The 22,435-nt window shown below is 36.0% G+C and overlaps 2 protein-coding genes across 4 annotated transcripts in view; one reads left to right on the top strand and one right to left on the bottom strand.

The window, feature by feature from the left end:
- LOC107689729 (ceramide kinase-like) overlaps positions 1-6,525 on the bottom strand; it is a 27,434-nt gene extending 20,909 nt beyond the window's left edge. Inside the window, exon 1 of the mRNA XM_016487859.1 lies at positions 6,200-6,525. Within this exon, the coding sequence (XP_016343345.1) occupies positions 6,200-6,350 (151 nt within the window). The 5' untranslated portion in view covers positions 6,351-6,525. The remainder of the gene's footprint in view (positions 1-6,199) is intronic.
- Positions 6,526-7,581: 1,056 nt separating this feature from the next.
- The window catches only part of LOC107689730 (TBC1 domain family member 22B-like), a 163,240-nt gene continuing 148,386 nt past the window's right edge, over positions 7,582-22,435 (top strand). For all 3 annotated transcript variants that reach the window (XM_016487862.1, XM_016487860.1, XM_016487861.1), the window contains exons 1-4: positions 7,582-7,828; positions 8,624-8,680; positions 13,284-13,714; positions 19,897-20,076. In XM_016487862.1, coding sequence (XP_016343348.1) covers positions 7,767-7,828; positions 8,624-8,680; positions 13,284-13,714; positions 19,897-20,076 — 730 coding nt within the window. In that variant the 5' untranslated portion in view covers positions 7,582-7,766. The remainder of the gene's footprint in view (positions 7,829-8,623; positions 8,681-13,283; positions 13,715-19,896; positions 20,077-22,435) is intronic.

The following is a 22,435-nucleotide window of genomic DNA, read 5'->3' on the forward strand; positions in this document are numbered from 1 at the left end:
CAAAAAAAAAAAAAAAAAAAAAAACGGGGGCAAAATTATATTTTGGCCTACACTCTATGGTAGCACAGCATGCATTCTTTGTTTATATATTTATTTTTTGTAATTATTTACATTACCTATTATTATTATTATTATTTTTTTATTTAGTCATTTAGCAGATGCTTTTATCCAAAGCGACTTACAAATGAGGACAATAAAAGCAGTTGTTAATGATGTGAGTGAGTGCAGGTACAATGGCAGGAGAAATGGCTTGAAGGAGATGAGATGGAATAGGATCAAGCGGACAAGTAGTAGGATGATTGGAAAGGATGAGTTTAGAGACTTCTGCCTCAGAGAGTGGAGAGAAGGATGAAAACGAGTGTATGTTTGCTGGTAAGATGTGTTTGACAGTTTGTGGTGTTGCAAATTGTGCATTGAGGTTTGTAATCTTATTAATGAAGAATGTGGCAAAGTCGTCAGCTGTTAGAGTTGATGAAGGAGGGGGAGGAGGAGGACAAAGGAGGGAGGCAAATGTTTTAAAGAGCATGCGAGCATTTTTATTACCTAAATCTTTTGTTATAGGGTCTACTGACATAAATAGTAATAATTAAATTTTTTTTTTAATTCATTGAATACTTACATTTTATTTATTTATTTTTTTCTATTTATTAGACAAACCAAAATATACAATTTATGTTGCAAGAACATATGCAAGTATAGCTATGGTTTAAAACAACAATCCCAGTCCATATGTTGCATTTTCACACCTTTTTTCACATCTGATCTGCATATTGCAAATTACACAGTTACACCATGTTTACACTGGATATTGGCTGAGTCGTATAAACGAAATTGCTTCCATTAAAATCATCAAATGCAGAGGATTATAGTTTTCTGTTTGATGTCAGATATTAAAAATCACACAGAAAACCATGCTGTATTTATTTGGTTGTTTTATTCCATGTCAGTATGTAAAGCTATTTTAATGGCAAAAGTTAAATAAATACGTAAGTAATTAAGTTTGGGATAAACAATTTGCATAGAGAAAGATCATTTAATTAAAACCACAGTATAAATAGTACAAATTCATACTGACGGACTATTTCTACCATTTCCCAGAACTTCATGTGACAAACTCTTATGAAAGGCTAAAAGGGATTTCCCCTTTAAAGGAACACTCCACTATTTTTGAAAATAGGCTCATTTTCCAACTCCCCTAGAGTTAAACAGTTGAGTTTTACCGTTTTCGAATCCATTCAGCCGATCTCCGGGTCTGGTGGTAGCACTTTTAGCTGTAGCTTAGCATAGACCAAAGAGTTTCGATATTTTTCCTATTTAAAACTTGACTCTTCTGTAGTTACATCGTGTACTAAGACCGACGGAAAATGAAAAGTTGCGATTTTCTAGGCCGATATGGCTAGGAACTATACTCTCATTCCAGCGTAAGAATCAAGGAACTTTGCTGCCGTACCATGGGTGCAGCAGGCACAATGATATTACGCAGCACCTGAAAGCGGCTAGTTCCAAGCCATATCGGCCTAGAAAATCGCAACTTTTCATTTTCCGTCGGTCTTAGTACACGATGTAACTACAGAAGAGTCAAATTTTAAATAGGAAAAATATCGAAACTCTTTGGTCATTTTTGAGCGAGATGCTAACGATCTAATCAGATTCAATGATCTATGCTAAGCTACAGCTAAAAGTGCTACCACCAGACCCGGAGATCGGCTGAATGGATTAGAAAACGGTAAAACTCAACTGTTTAACTCTAGGGGAGTTGGAAAATGAGCCTATTTTCAAAAATAGTGGAGTGTTCCTTTAAACAATGTGCTAGTCATACCTCCCAGGCATGTTTGTTATTAATATGGCAATAAGACATATTTGAAATTGCAGTTGTATTTAGGCCTACTACAATTATGACATCACTTGAGCAACAAATTAAAAACTTGAGGACTGCACTAGGCTAGAGGAAACCTCAAATTTATGTCAACTGTTTGAAAGAACAATCCCAGTCATTATACATTACCTATGGATCCTGATGCGGATCATGTTGCGGGATATTACTCATATCCTTCCAGGCATCTATTGCCATAGAGATATGAGTTTGGGACCAGGCGTTTATTCCCTTCTCGCAAAGTTCTGGAGCACCATGTTTGAGCAGCACAACGCACCATTCATCCATCCAAAGTGACCTTTCCAGCAAAACCAAACATTTGTTTAGTATGAAAGGGCCCTCTACAAATAATGTATTTTGTGTCCCTACTACTTCAGTTACAGTGAACTAACTAGTGGTGAAAGGGGTTAGATTACACAGCAGATGGACAAAGTACATCATACACTAGACAGCCAGCGCTGACAGAAGTCACACTGGCAACCTGAAGTTTTCCACAATAAAAACAGATTCACAAAAGAGAAAAATACCATGGTCTTAATGTCTCCATATCAATAAAATAGTTCAGCATCAAGTGTACGTGAACAAAGACAAGAGTTAGTGAAATGTTATTTGCAATTAGACAATCTGGATGTTTTTGAATTTTGGAAATGAGGTATGAAAAGAGAAACAAAAGAGGTGCTTATCTGGAAAAGATCGATCGTAAAAGACAAACTTTGATAAAGCTATCAGGTGCAAATTAAGAGTTTATTGACAAACAGTTTCCATTTATGAATCTTTAGGAAGTGTAAAAAGCACTGCAAACACTGAGAAATATACTGAGAAACAAAACAATTTGGGTACTGATGACAATAAAATATTTATGATAAGAATTTTCCTGGATAAGAATTTTCTTGAGCTCTTGTGAGCAATGATTTTGTTCATGTGAAATCCTTTAATTAAACAATGACAGGGTGCCTTGAACTACCTTAAGCAGGGTGGAAACTTCATTTCATATGTGTCATGGCCCCGAGGAAAATATCCATCAAGATCTTTAAATAAAAGCCGGCTTTGTGTAATGGATCTTAGTACTGGAGGTCATCCAGTTCTCAACCTCTCCTCAGCTGTGTAATGTATCCACGGCTTGGCAAAGGTCTGGCTCCGGTGAACCAGTTTCAAAACCTTGATTAGTTTGGGATTCAATGTTTATGTGGAGTTATGTGGTTCTTTAACATAGGCAGTTTTAATAGGTCAAGTATATTAAAGCGCATCTTGTTTTTATCCACTCACACTCATGTTGTAACATAAGATTATCAGCAGAATGTTTATGCTGCTCTTTTACATAAAACAATTATAACTAGGATGATCAAACAAAATACCGTTTTTTATTGCAAGGTTGTGATTTTTGTATAAGCTTTATTCTTCTATTAGCAATATTTAATTTAAGCATATCTGAAACTTGTTGTTTTAACTGTGATAATAGGCATTGCTAGTTTTAGAGATGGTTTTAGTAAGTTAGCCAAACTTAGGCTCAAAACATAAAAGACAAGGATCCCAGACTTTTATATTATCAGCAAAACACACTGAAAAACAATAATAACTCAAATTTTATTTTATTTTTCTCTCTATAAGAGCTGAAAGAGAACTGCAGCACGTTTTTGCCTTATTTATAACATAGTTTGAAACTTTAACTGGAAAGTTTGAGTCCACCTACACACAATGACCTGACCATCATTTGTGGTCACTATTTTCTTCTGAAAAGATCCAGTGTTTCCTGTGAATATGCATGTTTCACGATAAATGTGAGTGATTTTCAGAAAACAAGGTTACGTCACACAAATAACTGATTAACAACTCACAACCCGGAAGTCAATTTATGACAATTAATGACAGACACCTACAGATTCATTAACAATCCCAACCAAAGACCAGGAGCAATGAGAGGACAGGACAGCATAGTGTGTGTGTGTGCTGCAGACAGGTGGAAACACACAATCCAATTCCTCTAGATTATCAGTAACCTCCCTGACCTTCCAGCACAGTCTGAGAACACTTCACACACTCTTTATACACACATTAACTACTGTTTTAGGAGCAGAAAAACTCTTCTGTAAAGAAACTCATCTTGCCACATAATACTTTACATAACAATCTAGACAATAAATTGTATATTTACCTTATTTTCATGGCTGTAATTCAACCTAGTGAACTGCCTACATAGTAGACAGCATTTTAGGGCATCATATTTGCATGCATAGAACGCAGCATGTTTAGGCCTCATAGACGAGTTCCGAGTAAGGCACCATTCAAGTATGCACAGAACTCAGCATGTTTGGGCATCACAGAAATTGTAGGAGTCAGCAGCATTTCTGGACATCATAAATGTGTGCTTACAACACAGAATTTTGGGGCGTCATAGATGAATTCTGAGCCAGCAGAGTTTTATAGCATTATAACCATGTTCAGCTTTAGTGGTGTTTTGGACATCATAGACCTTCATTTCTGAATGCATCATGTGCATCATTCAACACAGCACTTCTAAGCATTATTTTATGCATTTTGAGCCAGTAGCGTTTTCAGGCATCCTATATAATGTTACAATTTAACAATGTTTTGGGCATCACTGAAACATTCCAATTCAGCACCATTTTTACTCAATATAGATAATGTTTTTTGACATTAAAGAGGGGGGGGGTAATTCAGCTGGGTTTTTGGGCAACACATGCATTCCAGATCAGCTGCGATTTTGGGCATCATAGACGTCTTCCAATCATAGCAGATTAACCATATGGGCAATTGGGCAAGTGCCCAGGGGCACCACGTCCAGGGGGACACCACGCAAATAAATGTTCTGCGGTAAAACAAGCGATGTATTCTCAAACGTCTATCTAGCCGTGGCCAATACATTGGCTACCCTTTCATCAGAACGTACTAAGTTCTCTTAAAGGGGTCATATGATGCTTTTTTAAAGATCATTATTTTGTGTATTTGGTGTAACAGAATATGTTGACATCTTTTAATGTACAAAAAACACATTATTTTTCAAATACTGTACATTATTGTAGGTGAGATATAAATAACTCCATGTGTTTATATTGTAACCAGGGCCGTTTCTGAGCATAAGGGTTCCTCAGCAAAGTCCTACACTCTAAAAAAAAAGGTTCTTCAGCGGTTCTTTGGAGTGGTTAAGGTGCTATATAGCACCACTACCGTATAAGATGAAACAACTAAATAGTCTTTATTCACACATAATAACCAAAAAATATAAATAGGCTATTTTATTTTTTATTTTGCATGGCCTCCTTTGGCCTTGATAAAAGCTTGCATGGTATAATTGTTATGCACTTTTCCACAGTCTCTGTTGTTACTGACTTCCAAATAGTTTCTACATTAGCCGAGGACAACAATGACTCTAAAAAGATTATCCACTCTTTCTTTTTTTCCATAGAGTCTGAAGTAACAGACTGGATTATTATTATACCTGTAACAGTTGGCTTCACTAGTTATAAAACGTTTCAATTTGCTGCATACAGTTCAGATTTATATCACATCTTAGAACAGATTACACCTGTAAGAGGTGGGTTCACAAGTTCACTCATAATATATGATATAAATTATATAATAATATAATAATTTCAGAGTACACTGTAAAAAGTGGTAACCTGATTTTGTAAGGATTTTTGTAGCCTTGTTATCAGATCAGTTTATTAATATCAAATTTTGCAAAAAAAAAAAGAATCTAAATTATCACACTCTAGTTGTCACTGCCCAGGGGCCACCAAAGAGTCTTAATCCGCCACTGCTTCCAATCAGCATCATTTTGGGCACCACTGACATGTTCAGAATCAGCAGCGCTTTTGTGCATCGTATACACATTCTGCTTAAGCAGCGGTTTGGCCATCAAAGACGTCATCCAGCCAGTGCCTTTTTGGGTCATCATAGTTAGGTGGTCAAAAATGCTGCGTTCTGCGATTCTCTGTACGTACTGTACATACGATCAATGTTGGGGAAAATTACTTTTAAAAGTAATGCATTACAATATTGCGTTACTCCATAAAAAAGTAACTAATTACGTTACTTAGTTACTTTTTATGGAAAGTAATGCGTTACGTTACTTTTGCATTACTTTGTAAATCTGGACAGGGCTTGCTAGTTTGTTTTTAAAATAAAAAAGTTATATTTTTGTACGTAACTCGCGTTACTTGTAATGCGTTACCCCCAACACTGCGATACGATAGCTCTTAAGCAGCTCAGTCAGTTTTGAGACACACGCACTAGAACAAACAACAGCAGCAGCGCACCTTGTTGTACATGTTATAGTGCTGTTATTGTATTAGATATGTAACTCACCCGCTTTGACAGCTCGATATATGGCGCGTCCGGTGTGTTTTTTGGCGATTTTTATGTCTTTCCACGCGAGAATCGCGCAGTTTAATGTGACCTCAAACAATCTACGCTGGACACACAGCTCAGAGCACAACAGACGCGACTGCTTCTCCATTTCTGCTCTTAACAACAAATACACACTTGTTATCTCACTTTCATCTTCAAAACGGGTGTATACTATACCGGCCGCCGCTTTAAATTATTGTAAACAAATACTACAGTCGCTGCAATGTTGCTCGTTTTCTCCTAAGCAGTTTTGCTACATAGCGGTTTTCGCTTCCCGGATAAAGTGGGAGGAGCCTGAGAGAAAAACGTCACACATAATCCTATTGTAGGAGGTGCGATGTGAGTGATTGGCATACTTTCTTTCTTTGTTTGCTTTTATTTATTGTGGTACTGTTAGTTAATTAGGGGTCAGCACCGATTTATTTACAAAGTTATATTATATATGACATATTATGCCACTCGGACGTATATTGCATGCCATATGTAAATTAATATATATGCTATACAACATTTAAATGTCTAATATACTGTAGAGCCGTTTTGTTCCATCATATATTTAGCGTATTGAACTTTTATACTGTACATCTTATGTTACATAGGCTAATATATAATATAATATAATATAATATAATATAATATAATATAATGTTCTTCCTATTAGCTATCACCACTACTTTAAGTGCAAGCAGTATTACTTCAATAAATTAATTGACATGAAGAAGCAAAACTGAAGTTTTTCTTAGTTCTCCAAAGTAGTGGTATAGGAGGTTTCCTCTTTCATATTCATTTTAATGGAAAAAAGTGACCAATGCGTCAATGTTGCGCTTTATTGCCACGTATATACCTTGTTGTATCTTACAAGTAATGTCATTACATAAAAAAAAACATTTTTGGGATTATTAATGTATTTATTTTAGATATATAGCCGATTTTGTGGTCTCTCGGTTTTTAGATAAAAACACTGAAAAGGTTTGTGTGTGTGTGTTATACATCTGTTGGGCTACTTCTCCTGGCTAAGTTTCACATACATAAGTGCACAATCTGCGATCATACGCTACGCTTTAAGGCATATCTCAACAACATTTTGAAACTCAGCAATATTAAAAAAAAAAATCAATGTTTTCAATGAAAATATATACTAATATTGTTATTCAAAACTCTTTAGACGTTTCTTTATCATTCACATGATTTGTTGTTTTGTAATATTTATTGTTTAATTTAGTTACATCCTCGTGTGTTTTATAGAAATTAAACATTCATTCACAGACAATATCAAACAGGCCTGTGAGGGAACTAAAGGAGGCGTGCAGAAATTTCCACTTGTGATTGGCTGTTCAGCAGTCACTCATGAGACCCCATAACCAATCACAGCTGTGCTAATGTGCGGTGGGCGGTACCAAAATGGCGGCTCTCTGAGTTTGCGAAGAGAAATTGAGGTGTAAATAAACTCTTCGTGCACATTTTGCACAACTTATCAGCTTATTTCTGTAAATTAATTTATGAGCGACTACTCCGAAGCCAAAAGATGTCAGGTGACGGCAACAAAAAACAGTTCTGGAAGAGAAACACAGCCAAGGTTCCTGGGAAGTGAGTGACGTGTTCATGCTAATGTCTATGTGTTAGCTATGTGTGTGTGTGTGTGTGTGTGTGTGTAATTATATGTGTATAATTATAGATGCAAATAATTGAACAATATCTTTTAACGCCAGATCTCCAAATATTCAGAATAACACGTGTCACTCAAATCTAATATTCTTTAGGCTGTTTTTAACTGTCTTTTAATGGAATGTGTGCTAGCTGTACAGCTCCATGTATGGAGTGATGTCAGTGATGTATTAAGTTTATATCATCACAACTATATTCTTCTAACACTGACATCTGCAGTTTGATTAATGTGCATGTGGTGATAATATCTGTTATATTGATCAAAGCTTTGTGTTAATCGATTAGTACATAAAGTCATGTGTTAGCCTGTTAGCTGCTGCTGGGCCCATTTTTGACAACTCTTACAGAAAAGTACAGCTTGGTACAATGATGGTATCACTACGTTAGTTGTAGTATTTTGATACAGATACTGGATGGTTATTGTATTCACATACCATGCTATTTACATGGTACTTAAAATAATACCATAGTAGTGCTATGGTGCATTTCAAGTAGTGATGGCAACAAAAGCAACTTTATAAAACTTAATAATTAAAGTAGTTTATGTAATGTGGATACAAATTAAACATAACTAAAAACTCGTTAAAATGAAGCCTTGTTGTATTTTGTAGTTTTGCTTCATTAATTCTTGACTTGTCAAACCAGTTTTCACATCATCAAAGTAATGATGAGGACATTTTTATAAACGTCCATCTTAACACTTTTTCTTTTTCACAGTATCCAGCATGTTTATGGAGCCCAACATCCCCCATTTGACCCTTTGCTACATGCCAAGTAAGCGCAGTTATGCATTTTAATGGACAGCATTTTTATTTATTTATTTATTTTCTGTGGTTTTGATGATTGAATGTCTGGATGGTTGTTTGAACTGTATTCTGTTGTTTTGCAGGCACTGTATTCTCCAAAATTTCAACTGTAATTTTAATTAATAGCTTATACAGTGTGTGTACAATGTATTTTATAATGTTTAGTTTTGCTGAAAAGAACATGTTCAAAGATAGAAGAGGATATGTTTTCTTTTGTGTGCTTTTGCTTTCATTTTTTTTGAAGTCCGGTTTGTTTGCAACACATTTTACTTCCTTTATTTCAGTGTGATAAAGACAATTCAACAGCAACATCTATACAAACACACACGTGTGTTTATATATAGTTGATGCTGTTGCATTTTCTATTTCACTTAAAAATATATGAAATTAAGAAAGTAAAATGAGTTTACATGCGCGTTTAATAAAATAAACGGAAGAGCATGACATGGCTTTTTCGTGGGGAATTGATTAGATCTTGAAAAGCAAAATGAAACCTTAAAAAGAAAGTCATCGCAGAGGAAGAACAAGTTGTTCTTCTTTTCTATAATATGCATAGATTAATCATTCCCAATAAAAACATAAACGTGATTGCAGAATATGAATAGAGTTGAATTTGCATAATCATAAAATGAAAATGTAGTTTTCTTACTTGTCAGTTCACACTTGTTGCTATTTTCTTTGTGACAGCCACAGATGTTACTACAATGAATCCGCAAACCCTGCCCATTGAAGTGTCGCATGAAACCGCATGCTTGAACTAGACCAAAAGCAGCCGCCTTTGTAGTTTTTGGAATGAGATACTTAAGAGGCTCCCTGTTAGAGGGAATCTGGTTTTTATGTTAGCTGGCTATAATGAGAATACAACATCAAATTGAGTAGAACGCATTAAAGGGATAGTTCACCCAAAAATGAAAATGTGATGTTTATCTGCTTACCCCCAGGGCATCCAAGATGTAGGTGACTTTGTTTCTTCAGTAGAACACAAATGATGATTTTTAACTCCAACCGTTGCAGTCTATCAGTCGTATAATGCATGGCAATGGTAACAAAATCTATGAGAGTAAAAAAAACATGCACAGACAAATCCAAATTAAACCCTGCGGCTCGTGACGACACATTGATGTCCTAAGACACGAAACGATCGGTTTGTGCGAGAAACCGAACAGTATTTATATCATTTTTTACCTCTAATACACCACTATGTCCAACTGTCTTTGGGTGCGCACACGGCATCCGGTGCGTGAGGTGTGTACGCGCTCTGGCGTAGTTTACGTTAATGGGTGTGTTGATATACTATCCCTTTAAGCATTGTATCTCATTTCCTTTCAAATTTAAAATGAACCCCGTTAATGTAAGTTAAAAATATGGACAATGCTTCCTCTTTATTTTGTGAATGAATTTAATCAGAAAAAATAAAGATTTGAATTGATATGATAAAAACACCTTGTGTCTTTTGTAACTTACTTTATCTATTAGTTGTACTTTTTAAATAATAATTAATAGTTTTATGATTCTACATATTATTTAAAGTCACCATGAAATCAGAATTGAAAATTCTTATTTTTTAATGGAATACTGTAGTGTTTATTATAAATAATTTATCCGTGCACTTCATTATTTTTTTTTAATTCATGTGCCCTCGTAATCTTTAATCAAATACGTTAACCTCCCCTCCCCCTCAAAACGACTCCTCTACTCTTCCGGTCATGAGCTATGGCGCAAGGGCGGAGCTAGTGACGTGAGGGGTAAACGCTGGGATAAACAACGGGGAAAAACTGAAGCGGATGCTTCACTTTATAGAAATCAATAGGCTTGTTTGAGATGCGACTCGCCTCGCCTGAAATGTAGGCGAGAGTAGACGGCTGCAGCGAGGGGAGGAGTGAAATAAGCAAGACGGACAGTTCTGACCTCTCGAAGTGGAACAGATACCAATGAGATCAAAGGCAGATATCGCGTTATTCTCACTCACGTGCTGTGTTGCTGATTAACATGATATAATTTCAGTTCTGTTACTGTTATATGAAAATAAATATGATGAACAAGACACTCAAAGTGCTTGCTATTTAATTCCATACGAAAGGTGTATTTATCATCCTTTTTTACTTTAATACAAACATGTATTTTAGATTTTGATAGAAATATGACAACAATCACATATCTCACACAGAGATCGCACTGTCATAATTTTCGGGAATATTCATGCATAATTTAAATACATAATCACATGGAACCAGATAAAAAAAATTAACATTTTAGAAGAGAACGCAGCATCACGGTTGTCTGAACCAATGAGCATTAAGCTGTGTCGTCAGTCAGTCGTTTCCCATCATGCTTTTGATCAGCGCAGTCGGTGGAGAGCAACTGCGCTCGACTGCACAATCCGACACAGCCGCCTCGCCGTCGTGAGAGTTTTTTTGGCACACGTCAGCGTGACATCAGAGCAAGTCGGACGTAACTCGGACACTTTTCTAACCGGCATGCATCTCGCGGTGATCACCGGTGATCAGTTCTGCGCAGAATTTGCTCATCTCAAACAAGCCTAATGCATTGACCAGTGCTGACGCAAGCCATGGGGGCACTACCCTTACAAATTGAAAGGATGTGAGGATATTACCACAACATTACTCTTAGGACATTGCAAACTATTTTTTTTTTATGAATATGACTTAACCTGATGGAACCTCATTCAGGCAGTCTCTCTCTCTCGCGCGCACAAGCGATATGTAGGTATGTTTATTAGGTATGTTTTGTGCCGTTGATCGTCCACGTTGTCGTCTTCCTCAATAAATAAATTTCTTCATGCTAGGGTGTCGGTGGTGAATACAGTGGAGAGAAATCCCCCCACAACTAACTGCAAACTGGCATTCAGATCTGCCTCCATTTTGTTAGCAACGCCCCAACTTCCAACGATCCAATCGATTCCCAAAGGATGAAATCAAGTCCCGCCCTCTCATTTCAGATGCCTTTTCACTCGGATAGACGTCAACAGTAGAGAAAAAAATGACAATCACTACTTCCGTTTCATGCCGACTTTAATCTAAAATGGTGCTGACAGCAATTTGTGACGAAAAAACGACTGGAAAATCATCCGATTTTAATGCGGGTTAGCAGTATGTGACCATTTTAAGTGACACCCCAAGTTAACTGTAAAAAAATAAATTGTTGAGAAAACGTAAAATTTCAAGGCAACTTGATGCGGTCAAAGTTTTACGTTTTCTCAACTTTTGTTTTAATAAGGCCCCATGTCCACCAAAGCATTTTTTCCCGAGGCTAGTGTATTTTTTCAGTTGTTTTCAATGGGAGCGCCACGTTTTTTAAAATGCCAGGAGCGTGCCGAGCGTCTTTTTCATGCTGAGCGCTCGGGCGTTTTTTTTCTCGCCGTCGAGAGTTGAAGAATGTTCAACTTTGGGTAAAACGCAGTGCTCATCACTGTCACTTTTAGTCGGCTGACCAATCACAGTGGAGGAGGGGCGGGACTAATACCGACCAACCGTCACACCTGCTTGTACTACGACTGAACTGAACAACAATGGAGAAGTTATTGCTTGTCTCCTAATATTTATGTCTTTACCAGATAGAATTACCGGACTACCATATTATTGTTATGAAAAATAAGGCTTGGAGAAAAATTTAATTTGCGATGCATCTGTCATATTACTTCAGCGAATATTCCGTATCATAGCAACCACAGCGTCTCAACTGGAAAAAAACAAAAAAACTGCGCTCACAGCTGGGCATTTTCAGCGGCCTAATTGTACAACTAATGTCAATTTTAATTGGTTTGTTCACTAAAATGCTTCATTCAGCCAGTATATTCATGAGGACAACAAAAGATTTCTTGTTCAGTAAACTTTCTTTTATTAATTAATTTCTTATGATAGTCAAATGTAATATAGTCTTATAGGGCACTTAATGTGTTAAGTGAATCATGCTATATTTGTAAAGAGGATAACAATCATCCTTACAAAGCAAAGCAATGTAAGATATAGTTGCCTACATACTTTAGGCCTCAACACTTGATGCACTAACCTCAACAATGGTGACACTCAACAAATGTAAAATGATGAGCTCTTTACATCACAACACAACAGATAACTAACAATAATGAGAAAGTCATCAAACAGCAAAAATGAATCCTATAACAGTAACTACATAATTTATTCATGCTGCAATGCATGCTGGGAACTCACAAAGTCTTAACATTTCAGGAATATGAAATTCTTTCTTCAGACAACTGTTTTTGACTCATTGGGACATTATTTGGGGCAATTCTGTTGGTCTGACATGGGTTTGCATTTTGAAGAAAATGGCATTTTTTCATTTTTTTTTTTTAACTGAAAAGGTTTCATAAGCATAATAAATATGTAGTCGCTTTTTTTACGGTGTTGAGAAAAAAATACTTTTTGTAAGTTAACAGTGACTTGGTGACTAACAATGCGAGTCAGAGAAGGCAGAACAATTTCCCTGTTCTTTATGATTTGACCACATATTATTAAAAATATCTGTGGAACACCAGCATTCTGTGTGAGTTTGATTCATGTATAAACAAAAGTCTAAATTTTGTGTTGCAGTCTGATGAAAGCAGGAAACAAGCCTCCGTCTACCACTACGCCAGGAAAACCAAAGAAAGCCACCACCTTCCAAGAGTTTGAGAGCATCACCAGTGATGCCTGGGATGTGGGAGACGATGATGATGAACTTCTCGCTATGGCAGCCCAAAATCTCAACATTGAGGTTGTCATGGAGACAGCCAATAAGGTGATAGAAAACCACAGCAAGCTGCAGGAAAGAAGACAGCAGCAGATGGACAAGATGACTGAGCCTGATGAAAAAGATGGACAGGAAGCACATGAGGAAGAGGAGAAAGAGCCAGATGAAGAGGACGAGAGAGAGGAAGGGGCCGAGATGACAACAGATCTGTCGTTCAGTTCAGAGACTCTTCCACTAAGTGACAACCGAATGGTGAAGTCACACAGTGAAGTTCCTGTCGGCTCACCTAAAGGTCAGTCAAACATCAGTACAACTGCATTTCCTGTCTCTGTTTACTCTTTTAGTCTGGTTTATTGTTTGACTGCTTGTGTAGCGTTAACAAATCTGAAATTAATCTTTGATTGTTGTTAATACGGGTTGTGTTTGTAAACTAAAAAATTTAATTGAATAAAATAAAATATAAATATTGATTGATGATGAAAAAAGTAGTTGGGAAAAAAAAGTTGTAGTAGTAAAATTACTAAAACTAAAAAAACAAACAACAAAAAAAAAACTGGGAGGCTGTGAATATGTGTTCCCTATTCTAAAGTGTTATCGGAATAATAAAAATGACTAAAGTACAAAACAAAATTACTAAAACTTTAGATGAACTGAAAATAAAAAAAAATAAAAGCTAATTCAAAATATGAATACATACTATAATAGTATATAAATAAGACTAAAATAACACTGGTCAATAATAATAATAATAATAATAATAATAATAACAATAATAATACATTGTGGTCTAGGGGTGGGTGATATGGCAGACATATCATATCACTGTATTTTTTGGAGGAAAAAAATCACGATTTTATCACAATTTGTCATGCTGGTTTTACTATTTTGCAAATTGTCTGAGCAGTACAGCCAAACTAATTTCCCTATTTTAAAAAACAAAGCCTTACAAGGTAATAAAAAAATAAATAAAAAAACAATTGCAGCTATTTAGGCCAAAGTGGTCGAAGATAAAAATCTTTGTCATTATTTTATCTTTGTTATAAAACAAATATGCATAATGTACAAATAAAACAAACAGTGCTTTAATTTTCAGGTACAGTGGGTGTATTTAGCAGTAGCATTCAAGAAATTGAATGAACAAATTTAAAAATAAAACACTATATACACTTGTATAAATTATACATTTATTCTTATTAAAGCAAATATATTGAAGTTCTTCAGGCAAGAGCAGTGAGTGATGTTTATCTGTGTTTTGTTGTTTTATTAACATTAAAGGGATAGTTCACCAAAAAAATGAAAATTCTGTCATCGTTTCCATAGTTTTTTGTTTTGTTTTACCCCCTACTATCAAAGTCAATGTGAACCAGCAACTGTTTGGTTATCCACATTCTTCAAAATTTGTATAAATTATACATTTATTCTTATTAAAGCAAATATATTGGAAGTTCTTCAGGCAAGAGCAGTGAGTGATGTTTCTCTGTGTTTTGTTGTTTTATTAACATTAAAGGGATAGTTCACCAAAAAAATGAAAATTCTGTCATCGTTTCCATAGTTTTTTGTTTTGTTTTACCCCCTACTATCAAAGTCAATGTGAACCAGCAACTGTTTGGTTATCCACATTCTTCAAAATATTTTATTTTGTGTGTTCAGCACAAGAAAGAAATTAATACAGGGTTGGGACGACATTTACTCAGAGTGAGTAAATAATGAAAGAATTTACATTTTTGGGTGAACTATCCCTGCTGACAAGCGGCAGCATGTTTAGTCAACTAGTTGTGTTTGTAAACCTTGTTTTTGACAGTATTAGCGCAATCAGACACAAAAGATAACTTAGTCCAGTATAAAAGTCAAATAAACATTTAATAATCTATAAGCATTTCACATGTTTCTGCGTACACTAATAATATGTACTGTAATTACCCCATAGTTATACAAATGAATAAGATCTGATGGAAACTGATGGACAAATTTTAGACCTAAAATATTTGTTTTCCTGTGCAAGTGGACAACAGTATCACAGCCTTCATATTTCAGTTGAAATGGCTAATAATTTATAATTTGCTGTTAGCCCCCTAAGCATCATAAATTCTTGAAACTAAGCATGTTTGCTCAGAATTAGGGGTGCTCCGATTGATCGGCTACTGATCACTATCGGCCGATAATCACGTTGGGATGTTTGATCGGCGGTCTCTAAAAAGGCAGATCTAAAAAAAAAAACGAAAAAAAAACCTAAAAAAAACTCAAGCTGGTGATGCTGCCGTGAAAGGTTTGGCACGACCTGCAGCGGCACCGTCTCAGTCTCTGTTCGGTGCGGGTGAAACAATTATAATTCTGAAGGTGAGGTACTCACCTTCATATTTTTTCATTAAATAACTTATGAAGTAATTTGAAAACCTTGTGTGAGACGTAATTTCACAAAACAGCGGTGAGTGAATCACCGCGCGCGCGCGCGCGCTCTCTCTCGCTCTCAAAATACGCAAATGGATTCAAATCACCACACATAGCGTCTGTCTATAAACGAGCTGCACAGTTGACACAGGAATTGTCACTTGCACAGTCGAGGCAGTGTCACATCGTCACTAAAGTTGATAAATTGCATTTCTTTTTAATTCTTGCCAGTGTTTAACCATTCAGCGCTTGCGCGCTCTCCTGGAGACCGTGCGCTCATGCCCACTCGTAGCGCACACACATAATGCCAGGTTCACATTACTCCGTTTGCAGTGCATACGTGGTGCGTATTTTTTCTGCGCTCATGTTAACGAATTAAAGGTTGCAGTCCGGCAGTGCGTTCAGGAGCGGTGCGTCTGCAGCAGTGTATCAGCAGTGTGCAGCAGATCGTTTCCACACCGAGTCTATTGCTGCGCTGCAAGCACTGAATTAAAGTAACAGCGCATTGTTTGCACAGTAAATATGAACATGGATTGACACGAAAATGTAGTAATTACACCATAAATGCATATTATTAAAGTCTACTGTGTTGAGTTTAAACATGTCTGTGAAAGATTGTATTACTGTACTGTGTAAAAAAAGAATTACAATGCTGAAAAAGCAATTTCAGTGACAATGTTTAGATTTGAAATCAAAATAATGGATACATTTTGTGTTTGTGATAAACAGCCACGGATCAGTAGCGGAATCCTGTGTGAAAGCTGCTTCCCCTCTCACAAGAGACACCTAAGAGGGGAATTCCCTGGCGATCGGTGATTGGCCTCAAAAATCCTGATCGGAGCACCCCTACTCAGAATGGCTTCAGAAGAAACAAAAACAGAGTTATTAGCAAAAATGTAAAGTTGCTTATTACAATGCCAATTTGTGGCTGATTTTCATAAAGTGAGTACACATACTCATTTTCACACAATGTATGAATGTGTCCATTTTTGTAATGGTAGGTCATTCAGATCGGCTGTTGTTAGCCACTGAAATTGATTGACTGTTGGTGGCCAAGTATTTTTATTTTTTTGTAGCCAAGTCATATTAGAGGATATGTTAGGACGTCCACAAAAGAAGAGTTTTTCAGCTGTAGCACCTTCTATGAGCAGAATAACAAAAGCTGGTGTGTCAAAAATTGAAGGGGGTCTGAATACTTTCCGTACCCACTGTATACTGTATATATATCAAGTTTATTTAAATTTGGGCATTTTGTTCAGCAGATATTGGTCAATGGACAACGCTTAAAGTAATTATCTAATGTCTTCGTAACACTTTGACAAATCATACTTTTCATACATTTTTTTTCCGAGCACTCTACGTAGCTGCTGTGTGTAAAATTTGGTGAAGATCGAACAAACGCCTTTTTAGGAGTTCGAAAGGGGAATAAACTAAACAACAACAAGAAAAAACCCACCCAAAACACCTTAGTAACTTTGTATCACGCCTGACAATCACCCACAAGATGCCTGGCAATATTTTGCACAGACTACAAAAGCATACTAAAACCTAAAAAATAAATAAATGAAATAAAAATTGGTTGAGATTATTATTTTGCCAATTTTGTGTGACTATATTGGTTGGCATCTAGATGACATCTAGGAAAGATTAACTAATTTTGCTGAAGGCTTAAATGAGAGTTTGGATTTGGGAACAGACCTTTGACTTTCTTCTAAACTCTAGCCTTTCCTTTTCTCTTTGTTCTCTTCCTAGCTAATTAGCACGACCTTCATTAAATAGTTTCATTAAATGGGAGGCTGTAACATTGTAAACCTGTGTGGCCCAGGCAAATTGTTCTCAGTGAAATGTCAATCAATTGCCAGTTTGCCAATGAGCTTTAACATGCTAATATAGCATGCATTTTTTTCCACAGACCTGCCACTCAAACTCTCACTCTGATACTTTTGAATCATAGCAAATCAAATGAAAGCATGTTTATTTCAATAATATTAGAATCCCAGTTCTTCATACTACTGCAGTGACCGAAGGCCCAAATAGCATTCAAATCGAGGAACGAATGGGTATGAAGCCATTGCAATCAAAAAATCTAACCATACCGAAATTCGTTTGTGGTTTGTTTGGGTAGTTTGAAACGGCTCACTAGTGCAAACTTTCTAGAAAACTTCAAACTGCCATTGGTCCGTAGCAAATATGTAATAGGTGGCTGTGCTCTGAGGCTTCACCTTTTTTGACATGGAAATCTTTTCAGGTATATTTCTCAACTCAGTCCATTGAGGTGAGACACGACTAATAACATGAACACACAGGAGAGCTGTGTGATGGCATTGGAATGTTTGCAATTAGTATACCGCTGCTCAGGTATTTCAAAATACTTTTAAACCTCTGAGCGAAGAATGAAACAAATTTCCCTGTGAGTATTTGAGTATGTAACATGAGGACTGTCTTCTACCACCAATGTACCTGCCCTGCCAGGCAGTTCTGTTAGTCATTTGTATTGCCAGCCTCAGTGGCAATGGATGACTGTTATAATGGACTTCCTGTCGATGTGTTCCACATCTACTCTAATAGCACCTTGTGTTGACACTGTCAACAGCCGTCACGCACGGTCTAATTTCTGCAGGGATTACACAGACGTCATTAAATGTTATGATGCTCAATGTGAGAATGATCTCTCAAAGTCACCAAGATTTAATGCCTCTAACAAGCATACAATCACATTTTACAGTGACGCTCAGTGTTTGGACAGCATGATTAAACATTGGGGCAAAATCAATTCACCCATGCATTGTGATTCTTAGTGAAAACATTTATACCATAGAATGTACCCATGTGCCCATTAAACCTACTTATATGTTTTTTTTTAATATACCTATTTTATATGAATATACACAGAAAGCCCTTTCTAAGGCATCTTTACACATCACTTAAAAGGTATTTTATAGTGTTAGTGACACATTTACTCTAACACAAACCTCCGAAATTACGCATCACACCTTGTATCTCTCCAGATGTGTTACATACTTGCATGTTTTTTGTGCGGTTGTTCTTGGGGGAAAACAAACAAACAAAAAAAAAAAATGGGCAGCAGTGCTGAGAAAATATCAGCCGAACCAGGAAGTGTTTTTTTTTTTCGTTTTTTTTTCTGCTTAGGTTTTAAAGCCTAATCAAGACTTCAACTTTTACGTACATACATGCATACATAAAATAATTAATAAATAAAATTACAGAAATAAAATACAATTTTATGAACTTAACACCTGATTTAATGTTTTAAATATAACTAAAATTAAGTAAAATAAAAAAATACAAAAATAACTGATCATGATTTGTTTTTGAAGAAAACAGTTTTGATGGTTTGAATCAAATTAAATATAATAAAAATGACAAAAGCTGAAAATAACATTGCTGAAACAAACTGAAATTAAAATCACTAGATATATAAAATAAGTACTAATGAAGGCTAAAATAAATTATATAATATACATTGCTAAAATGATAATAAATACAATAAAACTAATAAAAATCAAGGTGGTTGAGAAACAATGCCTTACAGTCAGTGAGAAAGCCGATTGACATTCTCATTGGTGAAATTATTATATATTTTTTTTATATTTATTCAGTATTAATTACAATAGGTACTCTGCATACACATGCTTCTCGGCAAAACTTCCTTGAAATCCAACCAAAGGGACTGAAGTGAGCTTACTTACTCTAGAATCTAGAGCTTATCTACTAGATAGATGGATGGATGGAATCTCATCATGACACCCTGAATTGAAATTAAAATGGAATCTAAATGAATTGAATCGTGTGGTGTCCAAAGATTACCCCTAATGATTATGGCTCTCTGAATGAGGTTCATCTGGCCGAGCTCTGTAATTGATTTAGTTTGACAGAGAAGTGTTTCATTACCACTAGCTGAGCATCTTGGGGTAACTGCCTCTTCAGACCTGTGGGCAAACTCATGTCCTGATATGCTATGTGTCATGAATTGCCTCCATAATTACATTTAATGGGCCGAGTGGTGTGAGAGAGCAGACAGCAGTTTGTATATGCTCATTAAAGCTGTGTTTTCTCTTCTGTCAGAAGTGGGCATTGAGCAGGCAGTACTACACAGACAGCAGTCACTCCCGCACAGGCCTGTGATTCCACTGGTGGCCCGCATTGCGGATCAGAACACATCCGGGACTCCTGCCATGACCCAGAGAGAGGCGTCAAGACTAGACAAGTTCAGGCAGGTTCTGGCGGGACCTAATACTGATCTGGGTAAGATGCTGTTTTATGGTTCTGTTACTTAATTTCTAAACTCCCAGAGAAGTCCATCACATAGTGTCACTCTTCATTTGATTGGCTATCAGAATGCTTGGGCAACGCATTACAAGTCTAAAATATAATCCTGGGGACCCACTGTCCTGCAAAGTTTCCAACCTGTTTCAGCTCACCTGGCCTGTGATGTTTCAAGTGATCCGGAAGAGCTTGATTAGCTGCTTCAGGTGATTAATTAGGGTTGGAACTAAACTCTGCAGGACAGTTGATCCCCAGGTGCAGGGTTGAAGACCTCTGCCCTATTTTCCTAAATATTAGCGTGATTGCAAATGTGCTAATAATTTTATACAACAGTTCAATAAACAAGAAGATAATATTGAGTGAGTTACATTTTAGACACATTTTCTGTTTGTCGTCAATTAAAATAGTTCCAAACAAAGCTGGAGCAGAACATTTGTGCGTCTCAGGGCAACACTGCTGTGTTTCGTACCTGAATTAATCTGCTTTTGAATTAATCATTTGAGTCAATGATTCATTGCTCCATTCATAAAGACAATCACTTGCTTAGTTTCTAAATTAATCAGCTGTCTTGAATGAATTGTTTGAATGAATGATTCAATGAATCACTCATTAAGACAGGACTTACTGCCACCTACTGGCAGTTTTAGTGCTATATTTATACCAGCCAAGGTACCAGCACAAAAACACTCAGCAAAATATTAATTATCATTATCGAGAAAATCACAATAAATATATATTTTTTTTTTTTCCAGTATCACACAACCTTGCATAATAGGACCCACTTTATTTTGTTTATATATATATAATAGGGATGCACCGATACTGGTATCTGTATTGGGCCCAATACTGAGCTCCTGTACTCGTACTCGTTAAAATGATAAATTTTGGTTTGACTGTATCAATTTGATAAATTAAGTTAACCAACTAACATGATACATACTCTTTTGGTTTCTATACCCAATATTTAAAAAATGTACAAATGCAATGAAAATATTGGTATCGGTACTCGGTATCGGCAAAGTACCAAAAGTATCGGTATTGGGCGAATACTGGAAAAAGTGGTATTGGTGCATCCCTTATATATATAAGGGATTAAAAATTTATTTATTTATTTATTTTTTTGGAATAACATGAAGTTCAGTAAAAAATTACTGGATTTAGGGTAAATTATTCATTACCAGTAACCTATTTTAAGAAAGTAAATATGATCAATTTTAACAGTATGCAATCACCACAGTCTCTGCATAGTGTATAGCCCTCATTTCATTACTCAGAAATATCTCTGGGATTTAAGCAGGGCAGGTCCATGACGTTAGGACGGTGTAGATGTTGACAGGTCTCTGGATGTTAGAATGTCAGTTCTGTTTTCATTTGACTGGCTCTGAGGACGTCCCTGAACCAGTTTGGCTGCAGTTTCCGTTATTAAACATCTGAAATTATGAGTCAAACATGTGGTGGCAGAATGAAATATGAATGAAATCTATAATTAAGCTGGGATCTCCAACATAATGAATTCCCATCCATCCACAGCACTATTGACTGCCCTCTCTTTGTAGAGACTCATAACACAAATAGTCTATGAAATTTCCTTGAGCGCCATTTTTTTTCTGTGTTGATGCATTTCTTATTGAAATTAGATGTTTAAGTGGAACTTTTTTAAATTAAGCTTATTTTACAATGTAGAAATACTGTAACATTCACAACTCCAAGCTTCCTCGTTAGTCCAGCCTGAATCTTAATTGAAACTAAACTGCGGAAACATTTCTTCGGAAATTAGAATGGTTATACCATCACCATCAGCCATGAACATAAAACATTTGCATATCAACAATTAGGCCTGTCACGATAACAACGTTTTGTTGTGCGATATATTGCCCCAGAAATAATTGCGATAAGCGATATTATTGTCATTTTAAAGACCATTTTATGCCACTGAAAATATAATCATAATGTAACAGCATAATAATGCAAGAAGGCCTTCACACTTCCAAATTACAACAAACTTTTATTTTTTAAGAATATTTACATCATGGAAATTAAGTATCAAAATATTAGATACCTTAAAAAACCAGAATAAATAGTAAATAAACATTTTCTAACAAAAAGTGCAAAGTAGAAAAAAAGAAAAATGCACAAAGAACTTTTTTTTTTTCCCTGACCTTCTTTTCTCTGTAAATTAAGGGTGCACACTATTGCTGAAAACCACAATCACTACTTAGCAGTCAGATGTCCGTATGCACAAAGGCACAGATCCCTAAACAAGACCATATCTGCAGATGAAACATTTTTTGTAGAAGCATTTTTTAAATTTGAACTAGCACCTCATGATTACACGTTA

This window comes from Sinocyclocheilus anshuiensis, unplaced genomic scaffold, assembly GCF_001515605.1.
Source record: "Sinocyclocheilus anshuiensis isolate Anshui unplaced genomic scaffold, SAMN03320099.WGS_v1.1 scaffold1014, whole genome shotgun sequence".
Lineage (NCBI taxonomy): Eukaryota > Metazoa > Chordata > Actinopteri > Cypriniformes > Cyprinidae > Sinocyclocheilus > Sinocyclocheilus anshuiensis.